Here is a 17,270-nt window from a genome sequence, read left to right as displayed (position 1 = left end):
CCCATGCACACAACCCAGGCAGAGCAGCCAAGGTTAAAGGCAGGATTCTCAGCTCTTGGATGAAATGAATTAAAGTGCACCGGGGCTGCGGCCACGTTGAAAGCGAAGCAGCAGAGACGGAGCTCAGCGGCACTCGGGGGCTAAATCCGTGCTAACTCGTGGTGGGCAATAAACACACGGCTGGGAGGAAAGAAAATATTTTTCGCAGTGTTTGTCTGCGCAAACAGCAGCTATTTGCAAATGGTTTTGAGGTGGTAGCGGCCTTCCTCTGCCAGTGCCAGAAACTGCAGAAAGCGGAGGGGTGTTTCCTCAGCCTGGCGCAGTGCAAACGGTGAGATGTGAAGCAGGTGGCTGGGGCTGCACCGGCTGCTGGTGGGGGGGGGAGTGGGTGGGGGGGGAGATGCAGCTGTTCTGCCCCATGCACAAGCAGCAGAGCAGCAGTCTGTAGCACAGGGAGGTGGCACTGCAGCGCACAGCAATGCAGCAGCGCGTGGTGATGCAGCGGAGTGCAGGGATGGAGCAACGAGCAGTGACTTGGGAGTGCACAGTGATGAAGCAATGTGTGGTAATGCAGCAGTGCACAGTGGTGTAGCAGTGCATAGTAATGCAGCAGTGTGCTGTGACACAAGCATGAAGGGATGAAGCAATGCACAGTGATGCAGAAGCATGTGGTGATCCGATAGTGCACAACGGTGCAGCAGGGTGCAACAGTGCAGCAGTGCATGGTGATGCGGCAGTGCACAGTGCTGCTGCAGCACACAGCGATGCAACAGTGCACAGTGATGCAGCATTGCACAGCAATGCAGTGATGCAAACTGATGCAGCAGTGCACAGCAACACAGTAGTACACGATGCAGCGGTGCATGGTGATGCAGTGCTGCAGAGTAATGCAGCAGCGTGCGGCGATGCAAGCGTGCAGTGATGTGGGTGCATACAGTGATGCAGCAGCATGTGGCAATGCAGCAGCGCATAGAGATTCAGCAGCATGCTTTGACACAAGTGTGACTGAATGCTGGCAGCGCGCAGTGATGCAGCAGCGCTCGGTCATACAGCGTTGCACAATGATGCAGCAATGAACACTGCCGCAGCAGTGCACGGTGATGCAGCAGCACACAGCAGTGCAGCAATGCACATTGATGCAGCAGTGCACGACAGTGCAGCAGTGCACATTGATGCAGCAGTGGGCTGTGATGCAGCAGTGCTCAGTGGTGCTGGCAGCACGATGGATGGCTGCAGCACCAGCAGCTCAGCTCAGCCCATGGCTGAAGCTGGGGGAGCTGTGGGCCAGCTGGGGGCGATCTGGGGGGCTGGAGCCCGTTCCTGTTACCAGCAGCTTCTGTCCCCACAGGGCCATGTGATTTCTGCAGCTCGGGCAGAGCAGCTCTGCAAAGGGAGCTGCTCCAGCTTTGCTATTTAGGGCTCTATTCATCTGCCATCGGGTTTCGGTGGTGCCCGGTCATAAAAGTTGCCTGTGTTGGCAGCCAGGAAACCTAAGCTGGCTTTAGGAGACCATAGGAAATGGCAAAACCTCAGGCCCCAGCCCTCCAAAATAAGGTGCAGCTAAATTAATATGGTGTGAGTGAGTGGCTACATGATGTCACCTTAGGGCGAGCAGCTCCACGGGATAAATGCATCTCTGTGCCGGCTGCGTGCCGCTCTGCCCAGGTTCTGTTTGTTTTTACCAAAGAGAGAAACCCTCCCACAGCAGCCAGGGGCTTGACAAGAAGCCCCAGTCTCTTCCATAAGCAGGGCAGCAATGAGGTGCAGGGATTGCAGGCCCTATTTGGGTTCCACCTGCTTTCAGTGCTCTGCTCCCTTCTATTGGCTCTGCCCATAGCTGAAAGGAGAAATTACAAACATGATCCCCATCATGAAAGGCTCCGTGCTGTTGTACCACAGCACACTGATCAGACACCAGAGCTCTCGAGCACTAATTTGGCTGTTCCATTTGTGTATAGCATGACTCGCTGCAATTTCCATCAGCAATTCAAGTTCGTCCATTACCATGCCCACGATTAATCTAGCAGGATTTAGACAAATTCCACCACGCTGTTTAAATATTAATTAAGCTCTCTCAACCGGTGCATTCTGCATATCCTCTCAAACAGCTTTCATCCCTCCAAAGCTGGGAGGCATTTTCTGAGGAGCTCCATGGCAAACAGGAGGCACAGCCTGGCACATCCCGGTGCCAGAGTGATCCGAGGTGCCTGGCAAAGCCATCTGCTCACTGCTTCCCTCCTCTTGTTATCCACACCTGTGGGCATGAGCCCTGCTGATCCACAGGTTTCCAGGGGTTTCCCCCCCTGCTTAATGCCAGGCTATGTCCCTTCCCCACGTGGTCAGGGTTCTTTTTCTGGGACTCTTATTCAGCATTGGATGGCCATCCCCAAATGTTCATGGCAAACCCTGAATACTGATGGCAAACCCCTAAGATGGATGGCAAAATCTAGACATTGATGGCAATCCCTTTATATTGGTGGCAAACAACAAATATGGATGACAAGATCCAAACATTGATAGCAAATCTCTAATATTGATGGCAAACCCCAAGTACTGATGGCAAGTCCCTAATGTGGATTGAAAACCCCTGATATTGATAGCAAACTCCAAATATTCCAAACCAGAAATATTGATGGCAGACCTGAAAAATTTATGTCAAGCCCCAAATATTGATAGCAAACCCCAAACACTGATGGCAAACCTTAAATACTAATGGCAAGTCCCAAATATTGATAGCTAATGCCATACATTGATGGCAAGCCTCAAATACTGCTGGTAAGCCCCAGATGTTGATGACAAGTCTGAAACACGGATGGTAAATCCCTAATACTGATGGCAAGTCCCTAACACTGATGGCATGCCCCAAATACTAATGGTAAGCCCCAATTATTGATGGCAAATCCCTAATATTGATGGCAAGCCCCTAACACTGATGGTATGCCCCAATACTCACAGCAAGCTCCAGATACCAATGGGAAACCCTGAATATAGATGACAACCCCCCAGACGTTGATGGCAAGCCCCAGATATTGATGGCAGATCCTTAATACCGATGGCAAAATCCAGACCTGATAGCAATCCCTAAATACTGATGGCCATGCCCTGCAGCCCGCAGTGCCACGTCTGCCCATCCTCTGCAGGGATGTGCCCCGGCACGGCTCCTGTGTACTTTGGCCACTGCCCCACTGCAATCCAGTGGCCCAGATGTGTGCCACAACCCCATCACCGCAGCTCTGACCCTTCCAAACTGCTGGTATGGAAGGTCGGGGATGACCTCAGCAGATTTGGGGACCCCCGGTTGCCCCCCACCCTGCGCACCCTACGCTGGCAGCCTCCCATCCCCGGGCGCGAGGCTCCAGAGAGCACAAACAGCAGCATTGAGCGGGGCTGTGAAATGTGGCAGTGTCTGTGCGGCACCGAGGGGCTGCCAGCGCCCAGGAGCTCCTGGGACAGCAGCCAGGGCAGGAATAAGTAACACCACTGTGATGCCCAACCTGAGTAAATAAATACCTGCTTGCTCCTGCTCACCACCTGAAACGCATCCAGCGCCGGCACGAGGTTGCCTGGATAAAGCCTAAGGGATGTGAGCATCACTGCTGCTTGCTTCTTCTTGCAAATGGAGGGGGTGACATGCAGAAGAGGAGGCAGGTTTGGAGGACTCTTAAAATATATAAGTACAGATATATATAATATTTCTGTTCATTTCTTTCCTTTGCTCAGAATGGCTGCTTTCCTGAATGTTCTTTCCTTGCGAAGCACCTGAAGGCAAAGTCTTAAAAAGAGAGATGAGAGTTTGAGATGCCATTCTGTGGCAGACAAAACAGCCATAATATACTGAAGAAGGCATTCCCACAGATGCTGGTCGTTGCAGGGGAGTTGGAACAGAGGACCCTGAAGGGTCTTTTCCAACTCAAACAATATTATGACCTATGGTTTGATCATACCTTGGGGCCCTTCCCTCAGCTGGCCCAAAGCCTCCAGACAACAAGGAGTTTGGCCAAAGGAGGTCCTCAAGCCGCAGCCATTGAGCTGCCCTTCATGAAATCAGCTGAAGTCGGGGCTGAAGCCCTGCAGAACAGTGGGATATGGGCACTGGGACATCAGTCGCAACAACCGTGAGTCATGATACATGGAAAATCATGGAATTGTATCATAGAACCATAGAATGGCCTGGTTGAAAAGGAGCACAGTGCTCATCCAGTTCCAACCCCCTGCTGTGTGCAGGTCACCAACCAGCAGCCCAGGCTGCCCAGAGCCACATCCAGCCTGGCCTTGAATGCCTGCAGGGATGGGGCACCCACAGCCTCCTTGGGCAACCTGTTCCAGTGCCTCACCACCCTCTGGGGGAAAAACTTCCTCCTGATATCCAACCTAAACCTCCCCTGTCTCACTTTAAGACCATTCCCCCTCGTCCTATCACTATCCAAAATATTTGGAAAATATCGACGGGATGCCAAGTAGCTCTTTCCCTGATTTGCTTGCAAGCCACACAGGGCCAGAAGCACATTTGCAAGCGCTCTGGACCGTGAAATAGAGGGTAGGGCTGACGGCAGGGCAAGCGTTGGGTTTAGGACAGAGCTAACAGGAGAGGGCAGCAGAGATTTATTTATCCCTGGGACCTGCGTGCGTAGGACGGAGCCCTGGGAGCCAGCCAGCAGCGGCTCACCTCGCTCAGCGCCGTGCCAAAGGCTCGTCAGCAGGTGACAATGGCCAGAAAATGGGTCGCTGCTGGTGCCAGACGAGGGGCTTAGCGACACAGACCTCCCTGGGGATGGCTAAAGCCAGGGCAGCTCCTACTGGTTTTTGCTTACGATGAAGCGTGTGCCTCTTAGCAACTCAAATGTAAGTGCGGGGTTTGCCAAAGCTGCCTTGAAACAACCCGAATTATATTGACTGTCACCAAATCTAAAGCACAGTTGCATTTAAACAACTCACATAAGCTTTGGGGTTTGCAAAGCTGGGCTGCCTGGAATGAAGCCAGCCTGCACCCACATCTGGGTGGTTTGATGAGGAGGAGGGGGGGGGTCAGGGCAGCAGCACGGAGCCCTGCTGCCAGTGGGATTTGTCTGCACCACCACGCTGCACTTCTGAGCCACATCTCAGCGACTGCCAGGAGCTGCTCTGATTCATCTGAAACCGTTCAGGCTTTTTTATATCTCTAGATATTTGGGAGGGAGGGAGGGCTGCTAGATCCCAGGCGGTTGCTCTCTCTTTCTGCTGAGTGAAAGGAAGGTACTTTGCCCAGTTTAGCAAAGCAAGCACTTTTCAAGGCATTGAACCCTGGCTTTGTTTTGTTCCAGCTTGGCTGGGGCCGAGTGCATGCTGTCAGAAGCCCTCAGCACAAGCGAGGCTTTTCTCAATTTCCTTCTCCTTTTTTGACACACTGCTCTCCTGGGGTTCAGATCTTCCTGTTGTGGGGCTGTACCGGGGGGCAGTGCAGGGTACATGGGAGAGACGTTTGGGGTCACAAGCAGAATTTTGCTGAGAGAGGCAGACAGGCATCGCAGAGCCGCGTGAACTTCATTCTTGCAAGCTGGAGGGATGTTAGAATGCAGTCAAACCGTCCATCTGAATTAGCGGTTCAGAATCAGGTCAGAGAAATTACTGCAGCTTATTTATTTCCTTTTAATCGAGAGCAAACTGAGCATGAAAAGAAAGAAACCCGACCCGCTGCTAAGGAAGATGTGGGAAGGATGAAGCGGATGTGTCTGACACCGCAGAATGGGGGGAGCTCTAGGAAATACTTCTGCCAACAGTTTACTCTCTTAGAAATGTGTGTGTTGGCCAACAGCAAGTGATGAGTGAAGAGTGGCTGTGCCTGATGGATCCGTGCTGCTGTGCAAGCCAGGCTTCAGTCCCAGCACCGTGCTGTGAGCCTGCAGCTGGGGGAGCACACAGCCACCAGTTCCTGTCTCACACACATACACTGCATTGAGGAATGCAGTTGAGATGCTGGGATGCTGGGATATTGGGATGCTGGAATATTGGGATGCTAGGATATTGGGATTCTGAGATGATGGGGTGTTGGAATGCTGGGATATTGGGATGCTTGTGCTTTGGAATGTTGGGGTGTTAGAATGTGAGGGTGTAGGGATATTGGGATGCTGGCATGTTGGGATATTGGGATGGTGGGATGATGGCACGCTGGTATATTGGAACGCTGGCGTGTTGGGATATCAAGATGTTGGGATGCTGGAATGTTGGGATGTTGTGGTGCTGGGAAATTGGGATGTTGGGGTGTCAAGGTGTTGGGATGCTAGGATGCTAGGATGCTGGGATGCTAGGATGCTTGGATGCTGGTTTGTTGGGATGCTGGGATGATGAAATACTGGGATGCTGGTCTGTTGGAATGTTGGGATGCTGGGATATTTGGATGCTGATCTATTGGGATGCTGGGTTATTGGGATGCTTGTTTGTTGGAATTCTGGGGTGTTAGAATGCAAGGGGGTAGGGATATTGGGAAGCTAGTATGATGAGATGCTTGGATGTCAAGATGTTGGTATGCTGGGATGGTAGTATGTTGGGATAGGATGCTGGGATATTGGGATGCTGGTCTTTTGGGATGCTGGGATATTTGAATCCTGGGATACTGGGATGCTGGGATATTGGGATGCTAGTGTGTTTGGATGCTGAGATGTTGGGATGTCAAAATATTGGGATGCTGGGATGTTGAGATATTTGGAAATTGGGATGTTGAGATGGTGGGATGCAGAGATACTGGAATGCTGGGGTGTTTGTATGCTGGGACATTGGGATGTCAAGATGTTGGGATGCTGGTGTGTTGGTATGCTGGGATGTTGGGATGATGGTAATTGGGGTGTTGGGATGTCAAGATGTTGGGATGCTGACATGTTGGAATGCTGGGGTGTTGGGGAGCTGGAATGATGAGATGTTGCAGAGCTGGGATATGAGGATACTGAGATTTCAGAATGCTGAGGAGTTGCTGTCACACCCTGTTCCCTGGTTTATTTTGTCCAGCAAGAAGACAATGACAATAGTGCTCTTCACTGACACACCAGGTTCACCAAAACAATGTATTAGATATATTCTGAGCAAGCTTTTGCACATATGATCTATAATCACATATATTCTAAGCAAAGAATGTATTAGCCTATGACTAATCTGTATTCTGGAGCAGAGGGGAGGTAAATGAGAGTAGGTAAGGGTACAATAGGTTGGGCATGGTTATACAAATTCTGGGGAAGGCAAATTAGGGTAGGAAAGGTTAAAGGGCCTGTCTCATCAATGCATCTGTCATGAGAAGGGGGCCAAGGGAGTGGAACCTGAAATCTGGAGGGTCTCAGGATGGCTGAGAGGAGCTTCAAAAGCTCCAGTGTCCTGACTTTAACGCCTTTTTACACATGGTTTGCAGAACAAGCAGAGAGGCAGGGGGTGATGAACTTTTACAAGGTATGCAGACTAAGATCTAGGCAGGGGTGTGAAAAACACAGGACTTTGCAGAAAGGCAGAGAAACTTCCATTGGCTCAGTTTGTTTTCAGTTCCCCAAACCACGTGGGATTGTTTACACGTTGATCATCTCACAGTTTTATGGTCTCTGTGCTTTTGCCAAAGGAGACACTTTCTCTTTTCTCTGACAACTTCTGATCATAGCTCAGGCCCTAGACATGAGTACCAGGCCTCACATTGCCAGGCATAAATAAGGTGAGAGGAGTGATGGAGGCATAGCTATGGCCTTATCCGACTGCACAGCTAGGGGCCAGTGTCATTATCAGCCCGAGGATGGCTAACAAACCCATACCCATCCTCATTCTCCAGTGTTGCAAGATCTCTCCCCTTCCTCAGCTGCTAAGCTTGGGTCACAATCCACAGTTGCAACGCTGGAATGATGGGATACTGGGATCATGGGATATTGGGATGCTGGGTCATAGAGAGGCTGAGATGCTGGGATGCTGAGATTTTGAGATGCTGGGTTGTTGGGGTGGCGGGATGCTGGGGTGTTGAGCTGTTGGGATGGTATGTTGTAGGATACTGAGATGTTGGGATGATGAGACGCTGAGATGCTCCCTGGTGAAGCAGTCTTCACTAAGTTCTTGGAATAGCAGGGCATGTGGAGGGAACTGATTGCAGAGCCTCTATTTAATGAGGTCTCACGGCATCCCTACATCTCCTTGCAAGCTCCTGCAAGTCTGGGATGGAGGATTTATTGCCTGAAGTAAGAATTACAGCACGTAACACCGACCTTGGCAGCCTGGGAGCAGGAGAGCACTCTCCATGTTTGCACTCAGTTTTATGTCCATCTCCCTGGCGTTGGGTCTGAAGGGTGGGCACAGCCACACTGCTCGTGCACAACCACATCGCTCACACACAAATCCATCACTTGTGCACAACTGTCACCTTTGCAGAACCTGCACATCTCCGGGCATGTGCTTGGCTGCCTTTAGGGTTACAGACGAGACCCGTTTATGCATTTCTGACACGACGTGCCCGACCTGCTGTCATTCTGCGTCACCAGATGGCACTGCTGCTGTCAGTTGGAAGAAATGACCCGTGCCACACACGTGATGGTGGTGCAGATAAAAGCCGGGGAGCAAACCTACCTCTTTAAACAGCGCAGATAAAGCAGAACTGAACAATTTTGAAGCATGTTTAACCCACGTTACACTATTTTCCCTGCCAGCCCCTGCACAACCCCATGCAACGCCACCAAGGTAGCAGCCCCTCACCACGGCACAGCACCAACGCTGAGCAACCCAGAGAGCCCCACATCCCAGCTTCCCCCCAGAGCACCCCTCCACCTTGGTGCCATTTCCTAAAGGCTTTGCAGGCCGTCTCCTTTGCAGCAGCACAGGAAAATGCCAAAGGGGAAGCAGCGAGCCATCGTGCCAGGATTTGGCTGGCTCCAGCCTTTTGCACAGATTAACAGCAGACCAACCGCGGGGGAAACGCAATTTGGTCGTAATTTATTTTGTTTTAAGGGCCTAATAACTTCCAGCTGGTGATTTGTAAATGAACTGGCTCCTTGCAAAAAAAAAAAAAAAAAAAAAAAAAAGAAATAAAAGAAATCATTTGACACCAAAGCCCGAGTTGCTAAGCCAGAAGGTTAACACTTGCCTCGCAGCACGTCTTTCCAATGCGGGGTGTAGAAGTAGGATGCCCACATCCCACCCCTGGGTACGGCACCAATCTGATGGACCTGGTTCCTTTCTGACACAGCACAGAGGTGGGGGCACAGCGAGCTGCCCGCCAGCCCTTCCCGCTCCCCATCTCGCTTCATTGTTCCACTGACGGCCCCAGTCCTGGAATTTCCTTTAAAGGTGCAGAACAATATCAGGAAAATCAGGTTTTCTTTTTCTTTTTCTTTTTTTTTTTTCTTTTTTCTTTTTTTTTTCCTTTTCCTAAAAAGCCAGTGGGGCTCTGCCTCGGGGAACCACAGCCTCTATCAGGGATCTGTGTTCCACCACTTCCCTCCCCCCTCCCCACGCTGACCCCATGGGCTCACCTTGACCAGGCAGGATTTTGAACCTCCCTCTCCTGTTTCCCAATATTTGACATAAGGATGGACCCCATCCAAAGCAACACGTGGGAAGATGATGTGATCGGAGCCAACCATCCCCACTGCTGATGCTGATGCTCAGAGCATCACTGCTGATGCTGGAGGTGCTGTTAAAGTTCTTTGCAACCCCAAGGCTGTGCTGGACTGCCCCAAATCCTCACCATCCTCCGCCTGTTACCCACTGTCTCCAACCCAGCCAGGCATCTTGGCTGGGTGAACACCAATGTGAATTGTGTGACGTGATTGAGTGGGCATAAATGTAATGGACTAATGGTTGGATTTAATGATCTTAGTAGTCTTTTCCAACCTTAACAATTCTAGGATTTTATGAACATTTTGCTTCTAAAACCATCTCCCAGCCTCCAGCTGATTTGCAGCTGTTTCACTTGCAGTCATCCATGTGAACAAGGAGAGCCCCTTGAGCAGTACAGCACCTGCTGTTGGCTCTGGTTTTAATTTCTGTGCTTTAAATGCCCCACAGAAGGAAAGAAATCCAGTCTGGAGAGGTTGAGGTTTCCCACAGGACCAGAACCTCACTCTGCTCCAGCTAAAGTAAATACATATAAAGGGAAGTTGGCAATACTGACGGGGCCACAAAGGAGCGAGGACTTGTAGATACGGGAGGAAAGTTGTAACACAAAGATGTTTTGGGACAATACCAAAAATTCAACGTGATTTTCAGGCTGATCACTGAATGCACCCACTCTCTGCTTACACCAGAGGGTCTGTGGCAAAGAGTTTTCCTAGCTTCATGCTGTGACTTCTGAAGTGAGGGGGGAAAATAAGACACAAGGTGTGAGCTGCCCCATGCAAATCGATGTGCCACAGGGAACTGCACTGCTGCCTGGCCCAGGGCTCCTTGGCAGAAGGAGAGGGCTGGGTTCTACTGCATGGACATCAGACACAGCAAAGCTTTCTCTTTTGGAAGCCTCCAACATGTGTCCCTAGGCTGATTTCCGGAGATAACCCAGAGGAAAAAAAAAAGACAGAAAGAAAAAAAGCTTTATTTTCTTGCAGCAGGCCCTCGCAGCATAGCAGCGAGCTCAGCACGATGCTATCAGCCTTCCCCAGCCCTCCACCCTCAGAAAACAAAGGCAGGATGTGCCATCTGTCATCCCCCTGTGCTGGGGCCGGGGACCCTCCTGGGCGCTCCCTGTGTGTTTCCGTGCCTCCGAGAGCATCTCGATGCACCCAAACATCACCGCCAGGGCTGGGCTGTGTGCCTGGAGGGACCCAAGGGCTTCTCCTGCTCCCCTCTTTCTCCTCCTTATTATTTTGGGATTGAGATGCCATCTGCTCTAGCTTTTGTTCCACGTTCTTTAAGATCCCTTCCAACCTAATCCATTCTACATGCTATAATACATATAACAATGCGTTCTATGCATTCTATTTTCAATTTATATTTAATAGATGCAAAAGGTGGGCACGGCGTCGGTTCATTCCATCCAGAAACGGGGAAAAACACAACCTTTTGGCTATTGTCGAATCCCAAAGGAGGAAGCACAGGAGCTGGAGCCCCGGTACCACACGCACTGGAAGGTGTGGTGCTCTCTGCTGATCCTTGTTTTCAGCAACAAAGGATATGTGAGCTCTGCCAGGAAATCCGAAACCCTGGAGGAGCGGCTCGCATCTCCCCGAACTCCATTGTTGCCTTTATGTTCCATGTGTTTTTGCACAAAGGCAATTTGTAGAAATGGCTGCGTGCTGCAGGAGAGTGAAAGGATGAATGATAATGTCCTGTCCCCCGGCAGCAGAGCTTGGCACAGCTTTGCACATTTTTGGAGAGTGACAACCAAACGGCGCTCGGTTCCAAGCCTGATGCAAACTGATTTTTCGCATGGTTTGCACTTCGTTCAGGGCAGCCTTGAAGCTTTCCTACAAGAGCCACTAGGCACTGGGGGGGGTTTAAGCCTCGCCACACCCTCGTGCAACCTCGTGTCTCAATGTCACCCGTTTCCATTGGCACCCCACCAGCTCCTTGCACAATTGATAACTGAAGAAAGCACGTATTTGCCTGGGGGACAGGGTGGGATGCACAGTGCGATGGTTGCTCCTCCCTGTCATGCATCTTAAATCTCTTTTCCTTCTGTGCTTGAATGTTCTGCTCCGGTGGTAATGATTTTATCTGGTTTTCTGACTATTATATATATATATATATTTAATAATTTCAATTGTGGCTCTCTGCATGGATTGGCTTGTGAAGACATAGCCAGAGATGGCTTATCTCGTTATCTCACAATCTTATCTCTGAATTGGAGAGATATAGGCTTGGAGCAGGGACTGTTTGGTGGATAAGGAATTGGCTGGATGGTCACAGCCAGAGGGCTGAGGTCAATGTCTCCAAGTCCAGGTGCAAGCAGTGAGGTGTGGTGTCCCCCCAGGGGTCCATCTTGGGCCAGTGCTCTTCAACATCTTTATCAGTGACACAGACAGCAGATTCAAGTGCACCCTCAGCAAGTTTGCTGATGACACTAAGCTGAATGGTGCAGTGGACGCAGTGTAAGGAAGGGATGCCATCCAGAGGGACCTGGGCAGGCCTGAGGAGTGGGCCCATGATGCCAAGTGCAAGATATTTTTTAAGACCCCTTCCAACCTATGCTATTATATGATTCTGTGGCTTGTGGTTCCCTGAGATTCAAGGACAAATCCCTTGCTGGCCCATGCTGTAGCAGAATCACATGCAAAGTCAAGCATGAGTCTTCTTGGGCACACTGGGTACCCTTGGCCATTCCTTTTCCCAGGGCTCCAGCACTAACTTATTAACTATTATTTCATTGACATAACTTGTGTGCAACATTATTAGGATCACTGTATTACTACAGCTTACCATGTCACTGCTGCAGCTGATGCAAGTAAGGACAAATCTCCTCAGCCCCTTGCCACAATTTGTATCCTGAAGGATCCACCCAAATTAATGACAACCAAATGAATGCACTGTTTGCAAGCAAGCTGCAGGTCCTGCCAGGCACCATAAATGCCATCTGGATGCTTGTGCTTCTGCAGAAGGAAAGGGCTCTGCTTGTTCCAATTTCACATCTACACTAAGAAGAGATGGAAGTGTTGATCTTGTGTGCTGGAGTCATGCATTCCCTCAAGGAGCAATGCCTCTGGGGGCTGATTGCTGTGCTGCACTTTACTGCAGGAATTGCACCTTGCTCTCAGTTTCTAGCAGCCTCTGAGCACCTGCATGCAAAAAAAAAAGTGAAAAGAAGGATGCTGGCAGTGAAACTGGAAAGAGAATCAGATTAGAAACCAGATGTAAGTCAGTGATAATGATGTAATCAGCCATGGGGACCGTTAGCTGAAGGAAATGATACATACCTTATCATGAGGAGTGTGTGCATCAACGCTGAGCCATGGAAATTGGCCTAATTCAAGGCAATCATGTGTTGTTACAGCCCACGTGCGCTGCTGCTGGGTGCATCTATGCCGCATCTCCAGGCCCACCCCAGGCTTTGGGTGCTGGGAACCCTCTCTGCACATTTTTCACATCTCATTGAACGTTCATTTTGACCGGAGAAGTACGAGATGAGTTCACTTGGGGCTCGCCTGGAAGGATTATTTTGTTTTATTTTCTCTGTTTGCCTTGGCTGCTCACTCAAGGGCTCCGTCTGCCCCGTGCTTGCAGGGGCAGCCAAACCCTGGAAGAACTGGTTGCCATTCTTGTGCTGAATTTGGAGAACTGCTGTGAGCGCCATGCAGACCTGAGCCCAATTCTTCTGTGCCCTGTGGGTGGGTTAGCCCGCTCAGTGCCAGCCTGCTCCCTTCTTGCCCGTGCTGTTTGAACAGGAGCACAAGCCAGCCTTGGCCTTTTCCCCCTCTTTTGGCCGCATTTCAAGGTGGATGTTCAGTTGCAGCCAGAAAAAAAGGCACTGAGTGCCTTTTGTTGGGGGCAGGCTTGGTTTTACAAATATTTAGCTAGCAGCAACTGGAGGGAATATGCCAAGAGTGAGCTCAGGAAAGTGTGTGGTGCTGCATTTACAAAGCTCTAAGTCAATAGGGTGTAGACTGTTGGGTGGGTGCTCAGCATCCAAAAGCCACGTGCAGGCTGAGGCTGCCTGCTCTCCCCATGTATCAGACACGTATTGGATGTATGCACCCACCGGTAGCTTGATCTGTGTGTTGTAGGATCATTAAGGTTGGACAAGACTTCTAAGATCAACAACTGCAACACCAAACCATCCCCACCATGCCCACTGACTATATTCCTCAGTGTCCTCACCCCAGCCCTCAGTCAGTGCCAGCTCCTTCTGTGCTTTTCCGCAGCCAGGACATTCAAGCCGGGACATCCTAGCCAAAAATGTTGCTAGCTGCAGGATTAATGATGGCCGTATATTTAAGCACCAGGAAGACATAGGCACCTGCGTTCCCATGCACATTGAGCCTGTTCTCAGTAACATAATATGTGCATTTATCTATATTGCTGCAGTCCAAACTCCTTCCATATAAAAATTCAGCCAGCTGGTTGCCAGCTGCATCCCAGCAAAACTCCCACAGGCACTGCCCAGTGAGCAGGGAGCTGACTTGCAGACAAGGGAGAGAACCATAAAATCATTGAATAACAAAGGTGAAAAAGACCACTAAGATCACCCAGTCTAACCATAGCCCATACCTACCATGCCACTGCCCACATCCCTCAGTGCCACATCCCACGGCTCTGGGACTCCTCCAGGTGACCCCACCGCTCCCTGGGCAGCTGTGTCAGTGCAGAATCACTTCTGGAGAAGGAATTGTTCCTAGCAGCCAACCCGAACCTCCCCTGGCACAACGTGAGGCCATCCCCTCTCGTCCTATGGCCGTTCCCTGCCAGCAGAGGCCGACCCCACCTCACACAGCCTCCTTCCAGGTCCTCTTTACAGCCCTTCTTGTAAGTGGCCATCACATTACCAAGCCCTTTGCTCCCAGAGTGCGTTGGGTTGGATTTGTTAAATGAAAAACTCAAGGGGATGCACACACATGCTGTGGGGTCTGTGCTGCTTTGGGTGTCCCACCCTACAAACAGATCCCATCCATTTCCAGGCCAGCAGCACCCGGCCTCACTGGGGCAGCGATTGCAGCCCTCACCCCCACCCCGCACATCCCCTTGTTACTTCTTGCACAGGGAAACTAACGCAGGGATAGGGATGCGTGAAGGATGGGGGAGCAAGCGCGGGGAAAGGGGGGGGGCGGGCCGCCGCCGTCACCAGGGCAACAGGCCTCCATCGCCTCCCAGCCGTGGGGTCCCTGCTCAGCTCCAGGCGTGGGGCTCGGGCCCCCCCCAGCACAGCGCCGGGCTGCGGCATCCCCGCCTCCACAATGGCCATGGCCGGAGCAGGAGGAATCCCGTGCACTTAGAGGAGAAAGAAGGGGGAAGGGTATGTCGGATGCTTTGTTTTCAATGGGAGTGCAGCGAGCAGAAATTGGGCGCTTTTTTTTTTTTAATTATTTTATGTTATTATTTTTTTTTTTTAATATCGATGTGTCAATTTATTTATTTATTTGTTTTTAAGATGGGAAAGCTTATTTCCGTGGCACAGGTGATGCGGGCCGGAGAGGCTCGGCTACATGCAAATCCGGAGAGCGCGGTCTGCCTTTCGCTTTAAAAGGTTCGGATCCCGCCGGTCATCTGATCCAGGTCAGCGGGACTTTCCTCAGCAGCAGCCCTGCAGCCCCTCGGCCGGGAGCCCCCCCGGCTGTGCATCCCTACAGGACTGGGAGGTAAAATCTCTCCGGATTGCTCTCGCGTTCTGCTCGCTTCCCACTGCGGGGGTGAAGGAAACCATTGGGATTTGCAGGGGTTTCATCAGGCAGCACTGATTCCTGATGCCGCCACAGTGCCCCCTGCCCCCGCTCCCTGCCCACGGCCCCTGAGACCCCCGGAGCCTGGTGAGGACGGCGGTGCGGGGCCCTCCCCTTCTGGCAGAGGCCGGCACTCATCCCCTATGGGCTGCCCTGCAGCATGAGCACCAACGCTGAGCACTTCCCACCGTGGACCGCCTCTGCGGTGCCCCCCAACGCCAGCGCAGCCTGGATGGAAGGGCCGTCGGCACGGGGCGGACGGGTGGGCGAGCTGGCGGGCATGGTGGTGATCCAGTGCATCTACGCCCTGGTGTGCCTGCTGGGGCTGCTGGGCAACTCGCTGGTCATCTTTGTCATCCTGCGCTACACCAAGATGAAAACGGCCACCAACATCTACCTGCTCAACTTGGCCATCGCCGACGAGCTCTTCATGCTCAGCATCCCCTTCGTGGCCACCTCGGCCGCCCTGCACCACTGGCCCTTCGGCCGGGCGCTGTGCCGCACCGTGCTGGGCGTCGATGGCCTCAACATGTTCACCAGCGTCTTCTGCCTGACGGTGCTCAGCCTGGACCGCTACATTGCCGTGGTGCATCCGCTGCGGGCGGCCACCTATCGCCGTCCACGGGTGGCCAAGATGGTCAATGGAGCCGTCTGGCTCCTCTCCTTGCTTGTGGCCTCACCCATCCCCATCTTCGCCGGCACTGCAGTCACACGTGATGGCCAAGCGGTGGCTTGCAATCTGCTATGGCCTAGCCCAGCCTGGTCGGCAGCCTTTGTGGTGTACACCACGCTGCTGGGCTTCCTGCTGCCGGTGCTGGCCATGGGGCTCTGCTACCTGCTGATTGTGGGCAAGATGCGGGCCGTGGCGCAGCGGGTGGGCTGGCAGCAGCGCCGGCGCTCCGAGGGCAAGCTGACACGCCTGGTGCTGATGGTGGTGGCTATGTTTGTCATCTGCTGGATGCCCTTCTATGTGGTGCAGTTGGTCAACCTTCTTCTGCCCGGCCGCCTCGACGCCACCATCAACAACGCCTGCCTCATCCTCAGCTACTCCAACAGCTGCGCCAACCCCATCCTCTACGGGTTCCTCTCGGAAAACTTCCGGCACTCGTTCCATGGTGTGCTGCGGCGCTGCCTCGATGCCAGCCTCTGCTGCTGCCCACCCGAGGCACGGGCTGTTGGCGATGAGGAGGAGGAGGAAGAGGAAGAGCCCCTGGATTACCGCGCCGTGCCCCGAAGTGACCCCAAGGGCAAGGGCTGCATGTGCCCGCCGCTGCCCTGCCAGCAGGAGCCCGTGCGCCCCGAACCCTGCTGCAAGCCCGGCACCCTCCTGGCAAAGACCACCACCTTCTAAGGTGCCCTCTGCAGCCCTGCAAATAGGGTGCTGGGTGAGGAGGGCCACACTGCCCTCCCGTTGGGAACAGAATGCTTCTCCGATGACTTTGCCCCCATTTCTGCTGGGGTGTCCCCCTGGCATTCTCCACTCCTCGACCGCGCTGTGCAGCCTGATGAAATAAAAAGCCATAACGCTGGCCCGTGACACAGCTCCCAGCCTCGGCTGAGTGATTATTGCCACCAGGGAGCCCCCAGGCTAATGGCTGGGTTCCACCCCAGGGAGGATGCAGGACAGGAGGGCGGATGGGACAGGGCCGATGGAAGAGGCCATGGGCACAGAGGGGACCCACGTGCTGCCCCTGGGGACATGAGGTCACCAGCACGGCACAGCCCAGTCTCTGCTTCTGCATGGGACCCCTGCCAGGGTTTCACCAGCATTTCTCACCATTTGATCTGCGTCCAGGCAAAAAACAGGCCAGGAAAAAAGCCACCTGCCAAACGGAACTGCATTTTTGAGTCCTTAGCAGGAGCCCACCTTTACTCTCTCCCCTCATCTTACAGGGAAAGGAAAAACTTTCCACAAGGGTCTACAAATAAAAAAAATCCCACATCCCCTCCCCAAATCCCCAGGCAGAGGGACAAAAC

General features: G+C 52.4%; 1 protein-coding gene across 1 annotated transcript; it reads left to right on the top strand.

Moving 5' to 3' along the window:
* Window positions 1-15,453: 15,453 nt before the first annotated feature.
* Window positions 15,454-16,644, top strand: SSTR4 (somatostatin receptor 4). Its single transcript, XM_042892876.1, has one exon. The coding sequence runs from the start codon at window positions 15,454-15,456 to the stop codon at window positions 16,642-16,644; it is 1,191 nt and encodes a 396-aa protein (XP_042748810.1).
* The last annotated feature ends 626 nt before the right edge of the window (window positions 16,645-17,270 follow it).

The sequence above is a fragment of the Lagopus leucura genome, unplaced genomic scaffold (assembly GCF_019238085.1).
Source record: "Lagopus leucura isolate 7727_CA_CO unplaced genomic scaffold, USGS_WTPT01 1-10_obj-0_obj, whole genome shotgun sequence".
Taxonomy (NCBI): Eukaryota; Metazoa; Chordata; class Aves; order Galliformes; family Phasianidae; genus Lagopus; species Lagopus leucura.
This window is presented reverse-complemented; position numbering and strand designations above follow the sequence as displayed.

Bases quoted from the DNA above. Each gene is read 5' to 3' on its own strand.
- SSTR4 (XM_042892876.1), top strand. From the start codon at position 15,454: ATGAGCACCAACGCTGAGCACTTCCCACCGTGGACCGCCTCTGCGGTG.